Here is a 19218-nt window from a genome sequence, read left to right on the forward strand (position 1 = left end):
GTGCCCAGAACATTAATTTGTCAACACCAGTTAAAGACAGATTGCACCTAAAGGATGAGGTGTATTGGGGCTGCAGGTGCGAGGCATCACACAGGAAATAAATCCAACCTGGAAGGAATGAACAGTATGATACAAGATGAGAGATGTAAGATCTGAAGTGTTCAGTCTCTGCACAGTAGACCTTGGCACAGGGGATGGAGAGTAGCACATGAGGCCTAGATGCCCTCCTAACATCCTTAAAAAGTAGCCACAGAAAACAATGGGCCAGAAGAGTGACACAACTGGTAGGGCTTCTACCTCACAGCTTCAGCCACCCAGGTTCATTTCTGACCTCTGGTGCTGTCTACATGCAGTTTTCAAGTTCTCCCTGTGACCACATGCATTTCCTCTGGGTGCTCCGGTTTCCTTCTACATACCAAATATTTGTGGGTTGTTAGGTTAATTGGCCAGTGCGGATTTCACCTATTGTGGAGGTGAGTAGTAGAATCTGAGCAATGATGGGAAAGTGGGAAAAATAGCATGGGATTGATATAGGATTAATGAAAGTGGGTGCTTGACGTTTGGGATGGACTTGATGAGCCAAAGGGCCTGTTTCTGTACTGTACAACTCACTGGCTATGACAATGCTAGGAGGACCTGGATAGCATGCTGCACTGACTACAATTTAATAAATCACATTCAGATGCCATATCTCACAACTCCACCAGTTGAACAGATATTGCTCAATTCACCACACCTCCATCACTTATTTACAATTTCTGTCAAGCTGGACTGAAACCAACATTCACTTGTTCCATTGCTCACCCATACACCTTGTACAGCTGAAAGCTTCATTCCCATAATAAAAAGTACCAATTATTCAATCATGGCGGACACATCACTCAAAACAATATAGGTGAAACACAAGTTTTTATTGCAAGAGGAGGTAATGCATAGAGGACATCAACAGATGGGCAACAAATACTGTACTTGCCATCAATACCCACAGTCCATGAACATTTTTTTAAAAGCAGGATCCAAGATCACAGCATTTCAATAAGCATAGTTTAGACAACTGTTTATAATTCAATGTCTACAATGATCCCAAGTATTAATGTGATGAAATCAGTTGACCAGAAAAAAAAAGGAATACAAGCCTCATGGAGCCAGGTAACAGAGCAGTTACCTTTTTGAGTGATGCAGCACTTCAAGCACCAAGATCTGAGCAAACATTCTTAGAGCTCAACATGACTGGAAGCATAAACACAAGCACCTACTTGAGTGGATGTGGGATTGGGGTGGGGGTGAGAGGTTGGTGGTATGGGGAAGAGTGGAGAATGCAAGGGAAGAGATACTCAGGGCAATGTGCTCCCACAGATTTTTAAACAAACATTTGTTTCCTGCTCTAAATTCAGCCTCTCAGACTTTTAGGTGGGGATTGTTCCTGGCGTAAAATGTAATATTTAAAAGTCTGTCATTGGTGGCAAGAGGAGCAATTTGAGGTGGCAATTGAAAAACATCACAAAACATTATAACACATTGGCTTAAGGGCATTCTCCCTTTGACATAGGTATCTTTAGCATATTGGTAGAAACTATCAGAACTTAGTACTTTTAACACATCTTGGCTTGCTGATCATGATGAAGCATACAAGCTTTTCATTTCTTGAACCCATTTCTACATTGTTGTGTCATTGATCATCCATGAAATTTGTGATAAATGGCAGCACACCACCATCACTTCTTTCCACACACCATGAGTCTCTTTTCCCTGAATTTCTCCCTTCTCCTGATTCTGTGTGAGATTTAAATCACAGAGGACAAGAGGAGATTATTCAAGCAAGGGCTGCATCACCACTAAACCCAATTATATCCTCATCCCACAATGCATTTATATACATTTCTCATCAGTATTTGCTGCAATCAATCAGATCAAGAACCTTGCCTAACCTTATAATGCTAGTCTGAGTATTTAGAAATAATCTGTTATGCCAGTGGATATTGTTTTTGTGTGTTTGACCAATTCCCAGTCTCACTCAACCTGTCCTTCCTCAAATGAAAGCACTATTAATAAAATACAAAAATAAAATCAATTTTCAACACTCATCATTAATAAATTGATAGTGGTTAATGGTATTTCCTCTCCTTACTTTATTGAAGTAGTTTTGCTAACTATGCAAGTTTCGTAACAATCCAAATGTGTATTGTTTTTACATACATGTCCCTTTAATGATAAATACTAACAACACAATTGTCAGGCAACTAGTATTGGTTTCATCAGAAGGTGTAGCTTGCACACATAGGCCAAATAATACAGAACATATTGTTTTAAATTTTAGCAGTCTTGGATTACAAAGATCACTAAAGCAAACCTAAAATAACTTTTGTTTCTTTCTCGTCTACAGTTCAGAAGCATGTTAGCAAAACAGCAGAGCAAGGATTGAAGTTGGGAATAAAAGGCACTAACTGTTTTACTTTAACTGTAATGATAAAGAACTTATCACAAACTCTGTGATCAGCCGCAGGTAACCACATCCCACAATCCAAACATAACTGCAGCCCAGTGCAGGATTCCAAACAACAGCCTTCCACTCCGACTGCAGAGAGCTTCTGATCCAAGCACAATATTTAAATACGAACTCATGAGGCAAGCAAAAGCAATCTGCTCTAATTATCCAGCAATTAATACTCGGCACCATGAAATGCAGCCCATCCCCAGCCAAGCTTCACCTGGAGACTGTACACACTTTGCAACTCTAATCACTTTTATGCTAAATTTGTTGTGTTATTTTGCTGCTGTGTTTGTTCAGGCTGTGCTGCTGAGTGAACAGTAAAATAGGGTGGTGGAACAAAGATTTCCAAAGTGTGCTTTTTGATCTGTTCTGTATTAGGAACTCTGATTTCTTGGCAAACATTGTTAATGTATCAAGAGATCAGAATAACAGAAACCTACAGGATATCACTGGGTGTGGTGCATTTTTGCTACATTTATGATTAACTACAAGCTACTGATTCTATCAGTTACTCAGTTACTTTTTAAATGGACTTAAGTGAATAAATTTATTTTAAAAATCTGTTCTATTCAGTTTTCATAACAGAATAATTGTGGAGATACTTAATTGGACACTTTGGCTTTAAAAAAAGTCTCAAAACCTCTTAAGCTGCCATGGAAACTTGGTTGCATAAAAGATCACTCATTCTACAGAAATGTACCCAAACAGCCATAATTCATGCATAAGGTCAATAAGGGTGTAGTGGTTGGCCATTCAAAATTCAATCGTGCACACATCTAACACTTAAGTGGATGCTTTCCACAGGGATTGCTATATTACAATCATCAACATAATGTCTGACTCCTTTAACACACACCACCCCAATCTCATTGCACCTCTCTGCTCTCAATCCCCTTTCCTATCACAGGGGATTAAAAACTGTAGTAATTCCAGCTCCATGTAACCTTGTCTTAGATTAACTCACTCCATAAACTGATGATGCATTTAACCAATGAACCATTAGATGGACAGACAATCTTTACAAAGAACCTTCTGGACAAGTCCCCACATTTACAATTCCTCAAAGACCAATGAAGAAAACAGATAGATCCTCTCACTCTTTCCTCATCTCTTCCCAAACGTAATCACAGCATAGCTAGCCAGGATGCCTATAGCACTGAAGTTCTTTAGATGTGAAGGTCATTACAAGGAGGAAAAGAAGAATGCACAAATTGACCAAGCAAAAGACCATATTTAGTCATAACTTTAGATACCATAACAACCTCCCCATAAATTCATGAGTATAAAGGGCAAAAGTGATAAGGAGTATACCGATATCCAAACTTTGTTGGGATGTGTGTTTAATTAAAGGGGGCACTAAGTTTTCTCTTACATTTTTTATATGGCTGTTACTTTGATCTTTTCAGAAATTAGAGTGCTAATCTTCTAGAAGGACCTTATGTAGGTCATCTTTTGCTCCTTTCACCATTCAGTCTGAACTGAAGCACAATCATCATTTGATGACACCCCAAGTCATGGCCCCAAATGACGATTCAGGTTAATCTTCAAAATACTATAACAATGTTCAAGAGTAATCCAGATAATGTTCAGTTCATAGAGTGGGATCCCAACATCTATGAGCTGTTTTCTGAGACATGCCCAACTGCATTCTAGCAACAAATTTGCAGAACTCAATTTTGTGGCTGGGATAGTCATAGAGTGTAATAATAGCTCTCACCCCAATTTTAAACAAAACCAATATAAAAACAGCTAATGAGGGCTTCTCCAAGTGCTTGACTAACATTCCTCCCACAGCCAACAGCATCAAATAAAATACAGATTGGTTATCTCATTGCTGTTTGCTGATGCAGCATATCTGAGTGTTCGCTTACACAACCATCATTATAATTCAATAATATGCAAAAAGAAACCTGAAATTTCTGTATGTCAACTGCTGTACACATTGATATGTTATTTATTTTATCTGCTCAGTTCCAAATGTCAGTTCACTCATTTTAAGATCACAGATTTAAAATGCCAATTAAAGGTTCAGATTGTACTAAAATTGTATTTGTATTCACTGAAATGTTTAAAAATCAAGTCTTCTCTGTCATCGCCCTTGTTAAAGCTCAAACAATTCCAGGAAAGACATCGACATTAGTTTCTTGTGTTTTTCATGTATTTTAATCTTTTTTCTTTTTCCCCTCCAATTTCTACCCTTTCTTGAAGGCATTATTAGCCCACCCCTAACTGTGATGCACTTCTATAGGCACCAGCTGCCATCTGTTTTATCATGCAAGTGACCTAGACAATGTGTCAGCAGGATATCCAAGTAGATATGCCATCAATACCAAGCCCATTCCTGCCTCATAAATGTTCCAAGAGATCTGGTTTAGCAATCACAGGTTGCCTTCTCCCCTTCCTGACCCAAAGGGACTGAAGTCTATTGTTGAATCTCTAACAACACCTTGGGTTCCAAGTCTATTTTGGCCCAAATACTCACTATGAAATTGCTGACCTATCAAGATGTTCTTTTTTTCATTGTTTGGGCACTATCTGCTAATAACATTATCCATGAGAGTGCAAGAAGAAAATGGCTTTGGAAATAGGGAACAAAAGATGAAAGTTCAATGCAGTAATAAGCATAAAAGAGATGCCAAGTTTGCTTTATATTACTCAGCTTAACTAAAATATGAGTGATTCTCACTGATTATATTGAAATCAATAGAGGAGAAGAGGTGTGCCTTTGATGCCCAATAATTTAAAGCTGTTTCTTTTATAAAGCTATACTGTTACTGTGATCTTACACCTTCAATCAGAGATCCTCACTGACCCAGGCATCAAAAGTGATTTTTCACGTTAATGCCCCAAGGTTAAAAATGTTATCTGGGTCCAAAATGCCTCAAAGTAATTAAATACCAACAATGCTGTAGTTTGAAGGGGCCCTGCAGTTCAATTTTGGCTGAATACTAGAACTTAAATTTAAAAATGGCATTTAAAAGTAATATAACTTGCATTCAGAATAAAGAGCAAGTGATATTTTGACAAAACTCTTGAGATGAATGATAAATTTGCTTAACTTTAGTCCAACAGTTCTTCAACATAATAATGTGCAAAACATCTTAGCAACTCAGAAAATAACTTCCAGTCTGGATTTACCACTCAGTCAAATTGAGAGACCCTTAATACATCTTTCAAATGTCCCATTTTGTAAGGCACCCTGACATTAAATTGCACTGTGGGAAAACAGGATTTTCAAAAGATTTTGTTTTGTTGACTGTCCAGAATCTTCACTGCACTTTCCTCCGAGTGACAACCCACATTTCACGTTTTTAAATTGCCTACTGAATTAATTTTCATCTATTGCCCTGATTCTGGCAGGGATGAATGAGATACTTTACAGGATCCATTTAATAGGACCTCTGCTTTGAAGAAATGCAAGATTTCCTAATTGTGAGTCCAACTCTATTATGGTTCAACATCTCCTGAAAGGCAAAACAACTTTGTCATAATCAAACTTCTTTAATTCTTCATCTGTGACCTTGGGGGTTATGCTGCATTCTCTCTCCTTATTTCACTCAACCCATGGTGCAGTATTATAGAGCAGTTGTCCTCCATATGTCTCTACCGTTTTTCAACTCAGTGCAATCTCCCTTTCTATTTATCTGGAGGATATCAGCAATGGTCTCTTTTTGTCCACTGGACCAGTTTCTCCAAAGACCTATGCTTGGCCCTTTCTCGTTCTTTATCTGAATGCTGCCCTTCACTATTCAAATCTGTGGGCCACGAACCAGCTTCGATAGGTATACTGATGACTTGTCAAAACGTTTTTTAATACCACAACAACAAACGTGCCTTCAGTGCCTACCCAATATCATACTGTGGATGAGCCATAGTTTCCCAATCTTAACACCATGAAACCTGAAGTCATTGTTTTACATCCCTTCTATAAAATCAACTCGCTTCACTTAAAAAAAACAGCTCCTCCCCTGAAATGGCCAAACAAGTGCAGCCAAAAAAAAAATGAGGAGTCATTCTTTCAAAATGTGGAAGGTGGCTGCAAACGCTCTGCAACTCTGAAATACAGACCCATCACATCACTGAACTTGCATACGCCCTGAGAATTAGTGAATCTGTTTACAAACTCTTGGACAGGGTTGCTCTATGTTATATTCTCCATGCCAGATCCCCAATGGTTAGTTGCCTCTACTAATTTCTCACTGTATGGTTCAAATCTGTTTCCATTTGTCACGCACCTTGAGATTTTGTTTTGCATTAAAGATGCCACAAACTGAGTTCTTGTATTTCAGGAATGTGGCCCCAGCTCTGTTATGGTGCAGGATCTGAAGAGGTAAATTAAGGGAGATTGAATTTCAACAATATGAGTGAATAGAATAGTATGCTTAAAAATCAGAAGGAAATAGTAGTAAAGCAACTAGCTGCCTCTCAAAAGACATTGATGAACTCGCAACAGCAAAGTTACATGAAACACTCAGAGTGAAAGAGCCATACAGCACAGAAACACACTCGTCGGTCCACCACGTCTTGTGAAGACCATTAATCCAATTTACCAGCATTTGGTCTGCAGACTTCTCTGCCTTCGCAATTCAAGTGCTCGTCTAAATACTACATAAATGTTGTGAGGGTATCCACTTGCACCACCCACTCCGGCAATGCATTCAAGATTTCAACCACTCTCTTCTTCCTCAGATCCTCTCCTACCAAACACCTACATCCTCTAGTTTTTGACACCAAGATATAGTATATTATATTAAAGGACGGCAATTGCCAGTCAGCATGAAGTTCTCCTGAAACTGACTACAGAGAATCAATTATTTCAAAAAAAAAAATGGGCTTAAAAGCACCAGAAAATTCTCTTGTTCATCAGACTAACCATGTACATCAAATTCCATGTATTTTAACTTCTAAAATGTTCCGACAATTATTTTATCATATTACAGCAGATGCACATGACTATCAATCTGTAATATAAATGGGAGAGAGTGACACGGGGAACATGTAACCCAGAGCAGAACAAGTCAATATTGAGGAGAAAGCATTCTTTGGCACTTTGGCTGCTCATCTTGTCCAGTTGAGTTGAATGAGCTCCAGCGGGGAAACTGGATACTGCACTACACAAAGAAATCTTGTTCCCCAAACTCAAGTCATCCTTTCAGATTGCCCTCTAGGAAGCAGACAGGGTGAAAGGGGTTTACACAGGGTGAAGTTGGGGCAGGGGATGGGGGTAACATTGTCCATCCCACGGGTAGCTGTATCACGCCACCTGCTGGAATGATCACCCTTTTATTCCAATGCTCAGTCAGGACGGGACATGAAGGCAAAATTGGTGGGCAAGGTAATTTCTCCCACCTTCAGGCCACTGTCAAACATTTGTGCAAACAAAAAGACTTTTAAAAAAAAACTGAAGAATGAGTATGATATTTCCAGCAAAGCAAATAGTCAGTGCGAGAGCAGTGAGTGAAGGAGAGAGGGAGAGAAACTGAACAAGGTAACAGGGCGAGGTTGGATAGATTGGAGACCAAAGACTGTTTGAAGTGGTTTATTGACAGATACAACATTGGCCACTTGTGCTGGAAGATACATCTTTCACAAGCTTTTGGGTGAATTAGTAACTGTCTAGAGTACCTTATCAAGGATCGGGTTGTGTTTACCTTGGACCTCTTGGCCTCTACCTTCTGAAATAATGGTCTGAGTCCTTGTAAGTTAATCAGTAATTGTTTCATTCAATTGTCCCACTCCTGCAAATCCTACCAATTTCATTCCTATGATGCAAATACAGTAATGAAACAGTTGCTTTACTGAAATTAGTGCGCAGGTGTGAAAGCTATTCAATCCACTTATTCCCCCAACATTGAACAAATACAAAATAATCAGGCCAGGTGATTTGTTACTGCCCAGATCCACTCACAAAACTGCCACTTTCATTGTGCCCTGGGACTTTTTAAAATGATAAACTGCAGCACTCAGGCAGCACACTGCACTACACATGGCAAGCACAAAAATTCACAAGTTTTTTCCCCCCCAATAGGATGTCATGCTTTGCAAAATCACGAGTTCTATTTCTAATGTTATGGCAATCTGTCCTCCTGAATAGGCACAAGTAAAATACACCATAGTTTGCACCAATACATGGTATGTCAAACCGATGAGAGTGACTTCATCATTTTCCAACGAAATATACACGGTACAAAAAAAATTCTCGTCATAATGTATCAAGTGCAGATTCTTGTTGAATATTTAGATGGCCAGAATTATACTGTATTTCATAACAATCGATTGCAAACAGCACTGCAGTGTATTGAGTTATACTGTGATGAATATATTGTATTTATTGTTTTTTCACTCCATACAGTGCACTCTTGAATTATAAAGCTACATGTGGATGATTTGATGTTTTCATCGTTCGACAGTGTTAGTGATCCAGTGCTTTTAGACTGTCTCCGAATTCCTACTACCTGTGAACATTTCGAGATTTCGCTGACCTTTTCACGTATTCCTCTTCGGGGAACTGGGAACAACAACGAGCCCATTAATCGCTCTCAAAATACTGCTGCGTGCAGAGTATCCGGGTGAAAAAGCGCAAGATTTCATCCCAGGTGAGAAATCCACCATGCGGCGGGAAAAATAATAAAGTGACTGGAGTATTGGGTGGAAAGGGAGAGTTTCATCGCCGCTGCATTTCGACGTGAGACTGATTATATCCAAAGAACTGTGTCAAATTCAAAGCTTCGCCGTCAACTGGAGAGTATTTTTTAAAAGTCTAATTTTTCACACATGTTCAATTATGTACTGAAAGCATGTCTCGTTCCCTGGTTAGTGATAGGCTTGCCTGGAATACGGGCAATTATTAACCACCCGCTATTCCACGCAGGTTTATGCTTTTCTGATGATGTAGCTGCTCGGGAACAGGCGAGTTCTCCTAACTTTTTATAAACTTTCCTCACGAGCTGGTTTCCCATATTGAACTCGATTGGGGGGATTGGGGAAGGAGATCTAAAAATAAAACTCCAATCGAGCTCGTCAAAACGATACTGGGGTTAAACTAGAAAGTACTGTAGTTAAGGAATATAAACTGGCTAATTGGTTTGTGCCGGGGTGAGAGAGATCGGCGGCACTTCGCCGCTGTTTGCGGATCTCTTGCTTACCACCCCTTTCCCACACCCGCTCGGCTGCAGAACTACGATTGACGAGTCTGTTTACAGTGCTGAACGATCTTCACGTTAACAACCTGAACTAGAACAAATGCATCGCTTGGAAGGAAGAGGACGCAACCGCAGGTTTAAGTACTGCACGGAATTGCAATCACGTTTAAAATGCTCCGTGCGCTCAAATGGCATTTGAGTTCCTTTTTTCCCCTTCCCCCACTCAAAACTATTATTTTTCAGCGCGTTGAGAATGAGAAAGAGAGATGAGGAGGAACTGAAAGGGGGAGATCTCCGAGAGAGAGAGAGAGAGAGAAATAACTCCTCGCTCCCAACCAGCAGCCCCTCTCCGCCCCCGTAGAACAAAGAACTACATCCACATCCACTTGCGTTTTCAATTAGACTGGAACTTCGCAACGAACGGGAGAGGAGCAATCTTTCATTGTCGCTGTGCCGAGTGGACGGCGATGTTGAACAGAGTTTGCCCCCACCCACCCCTTTCTAAAGCAATGCGATAATCAGAGGCGTTTTGTCTTTTTCCTGCCCCTGACCTAAAGTTAGAGGATTACAGACCATTCCTGAACAATTAACAGCCCGGCGCTCGGCACCTGGAAGCCGCTTTCATCCACGGAAACTGATTCAAATAACAACGAGCCCAGCCAACCGCGTTCAAGCTAACCATCCATCGGTCTAACGTCGTTCAGATTATTTCAGAGAGGAAAACAAAAACTTACTTCGCGTTCTGGGAATGCCAGGAGACAGGGTCCAAACTCTTGGCTAGGGGCAGGGCGCTCTTGCACAGTGCGAACATAACTCCCCAGTAATACTTCCACGGCGAGTCCCATTTAGCCATTCTCCAGGCTGAGGTAAGGCAAGTCAGAAGGAGATCGCCGAGAAATCCGTGAATCTTTCAATGGCTGGACCGCCCTCTCGATGCGATCTACCCGAACTATATTCTTTACGTGTTCCTCCAGAGTTAGAGCCCTCTGTCCGAATCCTATCCCTTTCTCCCTCCCTCTCTGGGTCAAGGCAGCAATGTATCCTTATCCACAGGAATGTTTCCCTGACAGGACTGTATCCCCTTTATCGAGCTGTACCTTTCCCGGTGCTGGCTGCGCACAATTCTCCGGTTTGTCAACTCCTGCCTTTGCCGTCAGCCTGACTCTTCTTTCTTCCTTTTGCAGCTTCCCTCTGGGAGGAGAGGAGACTCCTCCAGAAGCTCACATCAATCTTGGCTGTAGCTTGTCCATGTGCGACCCAGATGTGCTTCTTTCCCCCCCCCCCCGATTCGGTTTCTCTGTTCACTGACTCGCTGCGAATCCACTCCGCTCCCAGCACCCGGAGTTGTTGCTTCTCCGCTCGCCACTCGCTCACTGACGGACTAACCTGCTCTACCTCTCAGTCCCGCCTCTCAGGCACGCCGTAGACACCACTAATCCTACCACCAATCACAGGCGTCCCGAGCACCATTCAGCCAATCACAAAAAAACTGAACGGGGTCCTCGCACAGGGCTCTTAAAGCCAGATATAAAATTGCCCCAATCGAGAATAAACTTTCGAACAGATAATCCACAGTTTATTGATAAGGATATCATTAACGTTATAACAATTTCTAATAATTCGTCTGATTGCAATTTCCAATCGTCGTCAAACCATAATATTTTAATAGTATCGAAAATAAATTTAATTTTAAATGCAACTATTTTGTGAAATATTCATTTTCCAATGTGCCCCTTCCATTATAAACATATGCATTGTATTTTAAATGCAGAGAGCCTTCAATAGAGAAATTAGCCTGAGAGTTATTTGTAAATCGTTTAATTGTAAATCGTTTGATGTTTGAAATCATCCTTCGATAGACAGTGAGATGCAACATCGACGTTGGACTCTGGATATGAGTATTACGGCTGACAGCAGTTCAACGAACCATCCCTGAAAGAGGACAAAATAAATTTAAATCAGGACCCAATAAAACAAAACGTGATGGAAAAAGGGGAGCCTAGTCACAGTTGATTGACATGCAGTTCAACTCAATGGCATACCTCATTCGGCACATGGGACAACTGGGAGTGAGTTCATTTATTCGAACCACGGAATGCTCTTTGAGTGAACAGGCAGAAATAGAATGAATGTACTCGGTAGAAATAAACGTAATTGAGTAAATAAACTCAAAAAGTCTGCGTGTACAAATAACTACCGACTAACTCTTAATAGTGAGAAACATTTCCAGCATTATCACTGATGGAACTTTTTAAAAAACTGTCATAAATCACACAGGTCTCGGCTGTTAAGAATTGTGTCGCTGAGTCTGATAAACCTGTTGGGTCCTCGTTTAAGTTTTACTCTGTGCTGAGTTAGGTGATTGATCGACGCAGTGAAAGCAAAACTACAACCGGACCATGACAGAGGCACAAATGAAGGGGAGCATAGTGCGTACAATATTTACTTACATGAAATAAATCCGCTAGAAGGTGTAAAACCAGAAGAGGGCTGGGCCATACCCGACCAACAGGCATGAGAGACACAACTGCATAAGGAATGTGTTATCACCCCTTACGATGGCTCGCCATAACTCGAGGATCAGATTGCTTTACTTCAACTAAAGGCTTTGATTCTTTATTCAAGTGATCGGTTGCGTGGAAAGCAAGACAATTGAGTCATACCAAAGACCCGTTCGATCCAATATCGATCAACATCCGTGTGCATGCACATACCTATACAAAGTATTTTCAAGCAATCTGGCAGATAATAATCCTAATGTGAAGAAACGAAGCTGTCCCTAACACAGGTCTATTTAAGACATATTACCTCGGACTGAGGAACTGAGCTATCCAAACCTGTTTGAGTAAGGCGCTGCTGAGATTTCCTCCCTCTGACTGAACCCTTCCCTTTCAGTCTCCGTCTCCCTGTACACGTGCTGTGTGCTTCTCTTTCTTTGTCTTCAAAGTACAAAATGTTCTCTTTTAATGAACATTTTTTTTCGCTGTTATTAATGAATCACCAACTTCTCCCCACCCCATCACCACGACCTCGTGGGGTACAGCTCCCGAAGCGGGTCATCAAACCCTGAGAGTTCCAGTCCTCCTGCAAGCAAGTTTCTGCTTGTAAGTTTAGAAATCGGGCAAAGCTTTGTTCTGGGTCACTTCACAAGTAAATCTCGTGTTATATTTAAGACTGAAAATGTAAATCTTGGGTTGTATTTATGACCTTGTTCGAACAAACTTTTTTTTTGTCTTCGGTTCGGTAAGAAGGCCAGTGTGGTGAATAACGTAGCACTGCACTGTGAATGGAATGATCTTTGGGACTGATGGGGGTTATTAGCTCACGTTTCTAGATCAAGCAGCATTAATTAGGTGAGAGCTTTTAAAAGTCTAGTTTATAGGAGACGGGAAGATTGAAATCAGTAATATGATCTAATATAGGGACGCATGAGAAAGAATGAGTTGAAATGGGGCACAATTTAATTTAACATAAAGATAATGCATTTAAAAAAGAGTGCATAAAGGACAATCTATTGGAGCTTGGTTAATCATCGTCTCGCCACTTACAATTCCCTGTTCGACATAGGAGTCAAATCGGATTTAAACTCCCGCAAAATGGCAACAATATCCCCAACACAAAAGGCACGTAATTTTAAAGTGAATATTTTCGAACTGAATACTTTTTTTCTGAAGATTTAGTCAAAGCCATTCACTGCTACCCCCTGCTTACCGATAACTTTAAAATAAAACTTACTTCACGATTGTTTTCCTCTTGCTGTAATAATGTAAATTCTAACACTCTCATTTCAGTTTTCACGTAAAGAAAGAAACCTTGAAGCACCTTAGGGGCAGAGTCAAAATATGGTACAGGAAGTATAAAAGGAAACGCAACCGTTCCTTCTACATTATGTATTATTTTGATTATTTAAAAAAAAACAAACAGCATTGGAAGGATTTTGAAAGCATGAGGCAGTCGGAAGGCTGAACATTTTAAGAAGAAAGTTAAAAAGGTCCAAAAAGACAGCGACGGAAAGATCAAACGCCGGCGTAGCAAGAGTATGCTTGACAAACTGACACTTAAATGGCGCGTTGCACAACCTCAAAAGGTCGCGAAGCGCATCACAAGCCATAATGTACTATTTTTTAAAAATGTATTCATCGTTATAATATAGGAAGCCTGGCATTGCAAATTTACAGAGCAAGCTCCCACGACGTTGTGATAATGACTATTTTTAAATGCTGTTAGTTGTGGAATAAATATTGCCCTGAAAATAATGATTCAGCCTCGATTCAACGTCTCACTCGATGTGTGTCACCTCCGCTTCTGGCATTACACTGTAGTGTCAGCACCACACTGTCAGCCTTGGACTTTTGTGCCAGAGGCCCGGAATGGGACTTGAACCATCTCAGGCCTGCTGAATGAAGTGATTCCATTCACTGGACGCTGTTAAACTACCCGAGCCACATCTTCTTACTGGATACATATTTGTAAAGGTACAAGTTACTGTGGCTGTGAAAAAATATATATAGCTGTTAATGTGATTACTAATTAAGTTAACACTAATCTAATGCTAATATGGAAAGTAAAATTGCTTTCCATATTAGCATACTCTACTGTTGATTGGGAATGGACACGATGCCCTCCTGGGATGATGTCTGGTTTGCGACTAAGTATAATTGTCCGTGCTCTGTGGTGGAAGAAACAAAAAAAAACTGGAGTATTTTAGCTGCTTGCCGGTTAGGGAGGTAAATTTGGGCGGCAGCGTCATGTTTGCTTAAGGATCTTTGCAGAAATTGAATCACTTTAACATTGCTGGTAGATGCCAACGTGACAGCGAACAAGGACTTCATAAAAATGAAAGGAGATAATCTTTCATGTAGCTACAAGTGTAAAAATAACATCAGTCATCAAAATTAAATATATTTCGCATATAAAGATTTAATTTTCATCTTATCACTTTTCTTAAATAAACGTATTTCTTTTGCTATAAGTTAGTTTTCTAATATTAAACAACCCGCGACGGTTCCGTGCTGCCGCTCAGGGCTCTGTTGAGCGGTTCAGCGCCAGGGAGTTAGACTCTATTCCGCGGTGGCCAGCGCCTCCCATCGGTAGATGCCTAACCACAGTCCCGCCCGGCGATTTCAAGCCGCAGCTTCTATGCAGATTCATACACCCGATATCGGCTGCGTGCGGGGATTAAAACTAATCCAATCCCCCAAATTCCGTCCTTTTAAGTGTTTATTGTAATCGTTGCTTCAGTCTTCACTACTTTCTTGAAATTCTTCATTCTTTTGTCTATCATCTCTAATTCCATCGATGAAAAACATTATCCTTAATAAGTTTTTTTTTGTTTACCCGCTTCTCCTTCATCCAGTCATATTTCTTTCTTATTTTCTGTGTCTGTTTCCAGCTCTTGCAATCTTTTCTTTCTGCCTTTGATCTTTAATTCTCCCTCAATATTCTATTTATTTCTGTCCGCCACCCCCCCCCCCCCATACCATCAATCTCATGAACCATGCTCACACAAACCTATTAAATGGAGTCATGCTAACTCTAATCACATCAAGCACACAATAATGTCATTTGCATTCACGATATTGCTACCTCCCCATTACACGCTCAGTGATACATCAAAGATATTCGTTTGTACCCCAATGTACACATTGTCACGTAAACCTAACCAAACACAGGTAGACCAACAAATGCAATATGCACACTTGCTTCAAAAACATTTACACTAATCCGGACATAATTACACATCCAATTAAACCGATTAAATGTTACCCATTAGATACACACTTACACCAACTCATCTGGTCTGTAGACCTTTTGCGCTAACTCCTCAATGGACTTGAACCCAGTCACTAAGCACACTCATGAGAGCCATGTTAAACACTTACCAATATTAATTCATCATACACACCAACAAACAAATTATTAAACATACTCATACTAACCCAATCAATCATATTGACACTAAATTCATCAAATAACCTGTCCTCATTAAATGTTCTCTAAATTATACTAATCCATCAAGCACATCACCAATAACTCTGCCTAACACATATTAACCCAACAAATACAAGTATGCTAATTCTGACGTTAGCAAATGAGCCCATAAATTTAAGTTAATCCAAAGTAACATACACATCCACCAATCTTATGTTAAGGTTTTTAACCTGAGAATCTGAAGAAATTTGTGAGTAGTAACTCATCTTCACATCAACTAAATATACTCTCACGTGAGGCACATTCATACAAATCACATCAGGTCAGTCTTGGATTGCCAGCTGGAGGGCAATTCTTCCATTTCAAATGCCTTCTTCCTATTTACACAAATAAAATAGGTAAGGGGACAGGTGAAAATCATCACCCATATAATTTTCCAGTTGCTTGCAATACTCACCAATTTCACTTGTCCAAACAGATGCAGACAAAGCTGGCAAGACGTCTCTCATTGCTCGTTACCTTGAAAAGTTGCCGTTGAGCTCTTTTCTAGCATTTTTTTTGTACAACTGAGCAGATTGCTAAACCACTTCAAAGTGCATTAAGAGTCAAGCAGTTATTGTGGGTCAGGAGCTATGGGTAATCTCAACCAGTTCAGGTTGCAGCTCCCTTCCTCAAAGGACTAAAGTAGCAATTGGTTTAAATGAAAATTAGGCTTTTTTTTAAACATGGTCAGATCTGCTGATAGCCTACAAATGGCCAGTGTTCTTAATTTAGTTTCACAATTTACAATAAAATTTGACCTTCAGACAATTAACCAACTGCATCTTGTGAACTTAAGAAAGATACATTATCCTGCTTATTGTTGATCATGAATAGTGTGATTGGACTGAAGTAAGGAATAACAATATCAAACTAAAACATCCAAAGGAAGGGAGGTCTCCGTCTGTTTTGTTTAAAATATTTCTGTTACAATGATAGGTTTCGTTTGAATTTGTCTTCTTGGCCTGAAAACTGATAATGGAAAGTTGGTATGTTTGGATTTAGCCTCAGAAGTTGAAGTATTACGTCTAAGGGAAGCAGAAAGGAAGGCGTCTAATTGTTGTATTTTTCCAGTGAGCCAGGAAAGTCAGAGAGATGGTTGCACTGCAGTCATGCTCAGCATGATAATAATTGTAATTTACTGAAGGAGATAACTAAGCTTTCTCCCCCTCTTCATTGCTGCTCCTTGCCAGATAATTAATTCTCACTGTTAGAAAAAATACATATGCCTTTCTTATAAACTGAACCACAATCCATTTTAATCCACTGGTTTTACATGGATACACAATATAACCAATGCAGTCACAAAGGTTTTCTGTTCAATACCTGGAATTCCTTTGCAAAGTCTGTAGGCATGGCACAGGTAGAGATACATTCTAGTTTATGGCATCATTTGTAACTGAATGGACTGACACAGGGAACCCAAGAAAAATATCTGGAGTTAAACTCAAAAACATAGTATTTCTGAGTACTCTCCTCACTAATCCTCCAGTGCATAGTTTCCAAGGTAGATATTAGCCTCCTACTATGACATCATCATGATATTTACTATTTTATTACCCCAGCCATTCAGTGGCCTTTCCGTTCAATGATAGCACCTGGGTCTGTTGTGTGGCATTTGTACAATGGCAAATCCAATGGGGCAGTCCTCTGACAGCCCCCAATGTTGCTCTTCAGTCTCATGAATAAATATGCAGAGAAGCCAATAGATGTCTATTTTCTACAGAAAGGAACAATTTTAATGGGACAGGCTGGAATCTGCCCTTCAGATCAAAATTAAAATCTGCAAACTTCATGATGAGTGCTGTTCATGGGAACTAGCAATTATCTCAATACATTTAATTTCTTACATTTGGTAGTGCTGGCAATGATTAAGACAAGGATATCAGGCATACATAATTGAAAATCAAAACTGCATGTGCTGGAGATCTGAAACAAAAGCAGAAAATGCTGGAAAAGCTCAGCTGGCCAGCAACATTGATGGAAAGAGAAATAGAGTTAACATTTCAGGTGGAAGACCCTTCATCAGATAACCTTTCTGGCATAGGTCTTTGAGCTGAAGTGTTGACCCTGTTTCTCTTTCAGTCGATATTGCCTGGATAGCTGAGCTTTTCCAGCATTTTCTGCTTTTAGTTCAGGCATAAATGATTGGTGGCTAGCCTACTCATAGTCAGTCTGTGAACTTTGGCAGGATCAGTAATGGCCTTCCCCACCAGGTGCCTCTTGACACATGTCAGGAAGTGCCTCATTCAGGGCGACAGAGCCAGCAAATGTTTTGTTTCACTTTTCGCCAGCTAAAAACAAGGTGCGGTGGGGAGCTTTAAAAGCATACCAACCTAAGGGTAGCAGCAAGTTATCAAATGCAGTTCTGTGCAATTCATGAACGTGTCAGGGCTGCTCTTCAGATTTCCACTTCAAGGACCCTTCCTTGTGGTGAACATGTGGATATTATTCAATAGGTCCTGTGTGATACCCAACGCAAATTCCTCTCTGAATTTTTCATGGGAGAAGAGGAGGGAATGATGGAGGGATGCTGGAAGAATGTTCGCCTTCACACCTAGAGAGAGAAATGTAAGTTCTTTGCTTTGACAGGAAATTGACCACCAGTTGGAAATTGACTTCTATATCCTTGGAAGGACATGCTTTGATTTAAATGAAATCCCCTGAACAGAAATATGTTAGTTTGGTATACTTTCATGTTGTATGAATGCAAAAAGAAAACCTGATTGGGACATTTCTATAAAATTATGCAGCGTAACGATTAGTAAGGTATTCATGGATCATACCTGTGCCCACAAGTCTGCTGCCATGGTCTCCCTCAAGGAAACCAAAGTCCACATATATACTGATTACTAAAGCAAGGAACTTCCATGCCTGTCTGTAGTTATGAAGAGGGAAAAGTCCACAACAAATGTCTGTTCCAGCCTGACCTCCATCTATCATCTCTCCATTAATTCTTTTTCTCTTCCCCCCAAATCTCAGAGCAGAATTTGGATTGAGAATCTCACTGGAGACGTTACTGACACAGTACAGAATGTTTGTCACAATGGATTATAAAAGCCCAATATTTTGTATTACAGGCTAAAGCTAAGCTTTTGACTCCAACTGCTGGTTAAATGTTGGTCAGCTAGCTACTCCCAACTAAATTGGACCAACTTATTTGTATAACCATTGCCTGTAGCTTTGGCCTGGCAGAAAAGCCAGAAAACCTGGCTAGTCAGTCAAATTTAGAGGGGTATGCATACTGAAGGAAAAGTGTTTCAGCCATTATAAAATTTAAATATTTCTTATAAATAACAATTAGATTTAGTGTTGGAAGGTGTCCATGGTGTATGAACCTTTCTCTCTATCTGGCCAATTCAATGAGAGTTTCCATTACTTTCCTTGAGAGGCCATAAAGACACAGCTGCCAAATTACATTTTCAGACAAATTTCTTTACATTTTTGTATTAAGTTTCAAAACAAACCTCCTTGTTCATTTTTCAGGAGATTAAAGTGATACATTTTCTCTTTTTCAAGTACTCTTTGTAACACAAAGCCCAATTATTATGGTAATTAATTTGAAAGGTTATTCCAATTATTTGACATTTCTAATGCTATTGCTTAACTGATTAA

General features: G+C 40.0%; 1 protein-coding gene across 2 annotated transcripts in view; it reads right to left on the reverse strand.

Annotated features, from left to right (window-relative positions):
* efnb1 (ephrin-B1) overlaps nucleotides 1-11351 on the reverse strand; it is a 151685-nt gene extending 140334 nt beyond the window's left edge. For both annotated transcript variants that reach the window (XM_052021932.1, XM_052021931.1), the window contains exon 1: nucleotides 10368-11351. In XM_052021932.1, the coding sequence (XP_051877892.1) occupies nucleotides 10368-10486 (119 nt within the window). In that variant the 5' untranslated portion in view covers nucleotides 10487-11351. The remainder of the gene's footprint in view (nucleotides 1-10367) is intronic.
* Between the last annotated feature and the right edge of the window lie 7867 nt (nucleotides 11352-19218).

This window comes from Pristis pectinata, chromosome 8 (genome assembly GCF_009764475.1).
Source record: "Pristis pectinata isolate sPriPec2 chromosome 8, sPriPec2.1.pri, whole genome shotgun sequence".
Classification (NCBI taxonomy): domain Eukaryota; kingdom Metazoa; phylum Chordata; class Chondrichthyes; order Rhinopristiformes; family Pristidae; genus Pristis; species Pristis pectinata.